Source organism: Sorex fumeus, unplaced genomic scaffold (assembly GCF_029834395.1).
Source record: "Sorex fumeus unplaced genomic scaffold, SorFum_2.1 ptg000029l, whole genome shotgun sequence".
Lineage (NCBI taxonomy): Eukaryota > Metazoa > Chordata > Mammalia > Eulipotyphla > Soricidae > Sorex > Sorex fumeus.
Window position 1 is genome coordinate 13,746,040 of NW_026606086.1, and position 6,100 is coordinate 13,752,139.

The 6,100-nt window shown below is 34.0% G+C and overlaps 1 protein-coding gene across 1 annotated transcript; it reads left to right on the top strand.

The window, feature by feature from the left end:
- Window positions 1-3,913: 3,913 nt before the first annotated feature.
- Window positions 3,914-4,849, top strand: LOC130024971 (olfactory receptor 6C2-like). Its single transcript, XM_056115814.1, has one exon. The coding sequence runs from the start codon at window positions 3,914-3,916 to the stop codon at window positions 4,847-4,849; it is 936 nt and encodes a 311-aa protein (XP_055971789.1).
- The last annotated feature ends 1,251 nt before the right edge of the window (window positions 4,850-6,100 follow it).

Sequence of the window (6,100 nt, forward strand, 5' to 3'; positions counted from 1 at the left end):
CAGCATGGCTGTGGCTGGCTCCGGAGGTCCTCAGCTGCTGGGGCTCTGCTCGGGGCAGACGGGCGGGGGAGAGAAACTCAACCGTCCCCACTCCAAGGGGCCCCGGTGAGGACAGCCAGGCGCGGGGACAGGAGACTTTGCCTTTTACTTTATCAGTATTCAATAATATCGGGTTATTACAAAAGGGAAATATGAATGATAAAAGACCATAAGTGATTCGGAACCTAAGACTCTATTTAAAATCCAGAGTACATAAGCATTTCTTCAATTTGTTAAAGAGGTCCAATTCCAATGGGATTCTAATTAAAAAGCTCCTGAGTGTTAGATGAATAGTTTCCTTCAATTGTAGAATAAATAATAATTTAAATAATCTTCCCTCTTTAGGATCAACAGTAAATGTTGTCTGTTAAAAAAACAACACAGATATGATTTGCCTCGTATCAAAATTATAGGGCCCCTGGTCATAGTTACTTAATTAATAACAGGCACCAAGAATTTGTAGTCCTCAAAATTCACCTACTTGTTTGGAGATGCAAGTAAGTAAATTCACTCATCACACTGGCCTTTTCTTAGTGTTTGGTTTCATTAGCTTACATTTTAGAGTAATTTACAGAGAAAATAGGAAGACATGGGGGTGCAAAAGAAAGAAAAGAACTAAAAATTGATGAGTCAAAGTTTTAACGGACTATAGGCCAATAATTCTGTGTATATCAACTAGTCAAACTTGAAGAGTTTTACAAAACAATTGTTGAGGAAGCTGCCAAGAGTTAAACTAAGATTTAAGTTTTAGAAACTTTAGAAATGCACCTGATTATATTTATGTTTTCTGGAAAAGTTTATAAGAAAGCAGTGTGTAGGTTTGTGAGCATACCTGTGACACACTAACCTGCTCAATGCTATATATTTCTATTATAGATTAGATTCTATAATAGATTTATATATTAAAATAAAATCACGTAATGTAGTGGGAAATTTTCTCCTGTTTGATACTTAGCATCAGCCTTGACAGAGGAATAATGGTGATCATAGAGTATAAGTGGAGACATTATTTGAAATTCAAAGTCCAGCAAGAAGAATTTCACTCAAGAAATTCTAAAAATGTCCACTGTATACAAGTATGCATATAGGTTAATTCTCATTCTTTACAAGTTTTGAAGGAAAGTAAAGTTCTCTGATTTTTTTAAAGACATTTTTATATGTTTAAAAAGCCTAGTATATTTTTTTATTCTGCTTAAATCTCTGCAAGGGTAATAAAATCTAGAAAATCAATTTTGCTTTTGTTCTTTATTTTGGCACCATGCAAAGTTGATAAAGGGCTACTGTGACCGAGTCTCTTCCAGAACCAGCAAACTTAACAAAACATTCTTAAAATACCTTATCTTCTAAGAAAGACATTCCTTAATGTCTTTGAGAATGGAAACTTTGTCCTCAGCTATAAGCTTTGTCCAAACATTATGTGCAACTGTTGAAAATATTTTATTAATCTCAATGTGCTACTGGAATATCAAGCATAAGAGTATTACCTTTCATCTCTTCACCGAGATTGCTTTTGTAAAATTAATTGAATCTAAATGTGAGATTGAGCAAGGCCTTTAGGAATTTTTGTATACAGAAAGCAAGTCAGTAATAAACAACTCAAATACACTTTTCTCTGTGATATGTATGGGAGAATTAACCATACCTTGGACTATTAAAAGATTATTATATTTTTAGTCAATTAAAAGGGGACCTGAATACATACTAAACATTCAATATGATTTTGCTGTATTTAAGTATGAACTTGATACCCAATGTGCACATGCATACATGTAGACAGAGAGATACACAGACACACAGACACAGACACACACACACACACAAACACAAACTTATTTGTAATAGCCAGTCAAGTTTCTGTTTTTTTCTTTGTTTGTTTTATGTATATTTGTGGATTTTTTAAAAGCGGCTACACCAAGCAGTACTTCACCAACCTCATGTAATTAATGCAATTAATGCTCATGAGACCACATGGTTTCAGGTTCTAATGAGAATCTTCTGCATGAAAAGCAAGTGAATTGTGCTATCTCTTTGGCCGCATGGTCAAGTTCTGATAAGAGTAGTAACAACCTCTTGAATAGATTTTTTGGGCTAAATTTAAAAAAGAGTTACTCAGATTTGTAGAGTAATAGAAATTTCAATTTTGAGACATAAAACAAATATTTCTAGGACAAGACTCAACAGGATAATGCCATAACTTCAAAGCTGTACATTAAAGGTACTTGCTTATGTATCACCTTATGGCCACCATCACATTAGAATTTTATCCTTTGTTTCTAATTGTGTATATTAATTCATTATCGGTGTCTGATATAGAAGAAGCCAGAAGTAAGGTGATGCTGTAATAACAAATAACCAACCAGACTCCTGCTTGGGACTGTTCAGCACACCTTGTTGTTTGGACAGTCACTGTGGTTGTCTAAATCTTTGTGACTAAATTTGCAGGATGGAAATAAAATAAAAGTACCAGTTTGACTGGTGCCAAGGCTAGTATTGTCTGCAGTAGACCATTATGGACGATTTGTAGTAGAATGGGGAATCTCAAAAAAAAATCTATTTTATTTATTTATTTATTTATTTACTTTTGCTTTATGGGTCACACCTGGGTCAGCTGTGTGTGAGGCAGATGCCCTACCCTCTCCAGGCCCCCCCCCCAAATATTTTTAATTGTAAAAAACATCCTTATAAAACTTTCACAGAAAAGAAAAAAACTTTAAATATTTTTGAAATATTGGCAATGGAACAAGAATAAAATTAACAATTTGATATGGAATATTTCGGGGTAGAGAGTAGATATTATTGGTTTTTATGTCATTTCTCCTGTGGAAAATTATATTATGTGAATAAATTTATTATAAAGTACAAAATAAAATTTTAGGCTTTAAAAGGTGGGAAATGGTCTCAACACATTGAGTTATATTTCTGATTAATGAATTTTAAATTTTGAAATGATTCTAATTTTCAAATACCACATTTTGTTGAATGAATTAATAATGTAAATTTGATATTAACAAATGTTTTAGTTAGAAATATTTGCAAAAGATTTATGACAGTGGGACCCATAGAAGGTATGTTTCTAGAAAATATAAATAAAACAAAGAAATAAAATGAACGTTAGCTATTTGATGAAGATCTCAATTAATTATAGAATATACTCTGCAGAGCAATATATATTTATGTGTCCCCCATGAAAATGGTATTCCTAATTAAAGTTGTGCCAATTATTTTATTTTTTTATTATTTTATTTATTTATTTTAATTTTTATTAGTGAGACACCATGAGGTACACTTGTAGACTTACAAATTTTTGTGCTTGGGTCTCAATTATACAATGATCAAACACCCATACCTCCATTAGTGCCCATTTCCCACCACCACTGATCTCAGTATCCCTCCCGTCCCTCAGCCCCCATCCCACCCTGCCTCTGTGGCAGGGAATTCCCTTTTGTTCTCTCTCTCCTCTTGGGTGTTGTGGTTTGCGAAAGAGGCATTGAGTGGCAATCATGCTCCATCCATAGTCTACTTTCAGCATGCTTCTCCCATCCTGGGAGGATCCTCCCAGCATTCTTCATTTGGTGCTCCCATTTCTATCTGAGCTCCCCTTTCCCCCAGCGTGTGTGGCTGGCCTCCAAGCCATGGAGCAAACCTCCTGGTACTAATCCTGTGCCAATTATTTTAAAAACTAAGATTATTACCCAATTTAATTGCATTGAAAGACTAAAAAGGAATATTTGCCAATAGTCCTCAAAGAATCAAAGAACATATACACTTCTTTCAATTTTTTTAATCAAAATTGATCCAAAAAGATTGGTATTTCCTCCTCTTTCCCTCGTTACCTCTCAGATTTACACATAGCTTGAGATGTCAGAAGCCAGGAATGAGAAATCACACAGCAATAACCACTTTCATCCTTCTCGGATTGACAGATGACCCACACCTGCAGATTCTGCTTTTTATATTTCTTCTTATTACCTACATGCTGAGCATTACTGGAAACCTGATCATCCTTGTCATCACATTAATGGATGTTCGCCTAAAAACGGCTATGTACTATTTTCTGCAAAACTTTTCTATATTGGAGATTCTATTCACTTCTGTTGATATTCCTAGGTTATTATATAGTATAGCAACAGGTGATAAAACAATTACCTATTATGCATGTGCGTTTCAATTATTTTTTGGCTATCTATTTGGTGTAACAGAATTTTTCCTCCTGGCTACTATGTCCTATGATCGATATGTTGCCATCTGTAAACCTCTTCATTACATGACTATTATGAATCACCAGGTCTGCAGAAGACTTCTCTCCAGTTGCTGGGTGATCACACTGTTGATCTTAATTCCATTTGTTAGTTTGGTAATGGGACTAGAATTCTGTAGTGATAATGCCCTTGACCACTTTGCTTGTGATGCTAATGCTATTATAATTATCTCATGCTCAGACACACAGTTTATAGAAAAGTTAGTTATTATCTGTTCTGCATTTATACTCATTGTCACTCTCACATTTGTGGTTTGGTCCTACACTACGATCATTCAAACTATTCTTCGATTCCCCTCTACACAGCAGAGGAAAAAGGCATTTTCTACCTGTTCCTCTCACATGATTGTGGTTTCCATAACATATAGTAGCCTTATCTTTATCTATATGAAACCTACAGAAAAAGATGAGATGAAAATTAATAAGGGGATTACTTTGTTTGCTACTTCCATATCCCCTATGATAAACCCATTTATTTATACCCTGAGGAACAAACAAGTAATTCAAGCCTTGAATGATTTAGTCAAGAAACTTATGCTGTCGAGAAATTAAACATATGTTGCAGAGAATGTACATAATAGTTTTTTGTTTTATTTTATTTTTGGTTCCTCAGTCTCTCCACATTGATACCAACTTTGATATAGTTGATTGTGCATTTTGCCATAGACTAGCCCAAGACAAAAAAACAAACATTACGTGAACAAAAAATATTTAAGAATCAAATATTTGTATATTTGCATATAAATAGATATATTTGTATTCAACATTACTATTATTATATATTTAAATAATTATATATCTATATTTTATCAATTTATCTATTTATATATCTAAATCTATTTGTATTAATTTCTTTCAGATATAAAAATAGGAATACGTTTTAGAACTCTAGATTAAACCAAGATACAAATGGACATAATTTAATATATGATGTTGAAAGTTGTGAAATGAAAGTAATGAATATAATAGTATGTTTATGTAAAATATTTTAGAGAAAAATTTGAGCCATGTTAAAAATAAGACTAAAACTCTATTAAATGTAGATGTCTGATATCTAGAATTTAGATTAGATTTTCTTAATGGTACTTTTATTGGTATAAAATAAAGTTTAGAATGTGTCAGAGTGAAATATTTCTTTTTTTCAAATTTGTGCGCAGTACTCGGTATTTACTCCTAACTCGGTGTTCAGGGATTAATACTGACAGGTCTTGGTGAACCGTATGGGATGCCAGCTATTGAAATTTTAAGATGAAATATTTCTATGCACTCTAATAATTAGAATTTTTATGATGATAAGAACTAGCATTGTATGTCTCACTTGAGAGAGAAGGAATTCAAGTGAGAGAAGGAATGCGGAGTTCTGACCTCCGCCAACGTTCGCGGATCAGGGATGCTGCCTCATTTGCAGTTTGTTTTGGTGTTAAAAATCAGATGGGCCGGACATGTAATGTGATTTAGAGAGGACTCCTTTACTAGAGCCATTACCAACTGGATTCCATGGGACACCAAAAGAACGCCTGGCAACCCACCACTAGATGGTCAGATTTCTTTGTCAAAACCCTGAACAAACAGTTTGAGCCTATTCATGTTCCTGGAGCGAGCAGATGCCTTTACGCTACACAAACATGCTCCAGGGACGAATGGAGACATTACTGGAGCCCGCTGGAGCAAATCAATGATCAATGGGACGACTACTGATACAAACATTTTATTTATCCAAGAGTTTAGAAGCAAGCTTCTTTTATTTATGAAGCGTATTATGACTTTTTATAGGAGTGTTTTCTTAGTTAGACTGTGTATTCT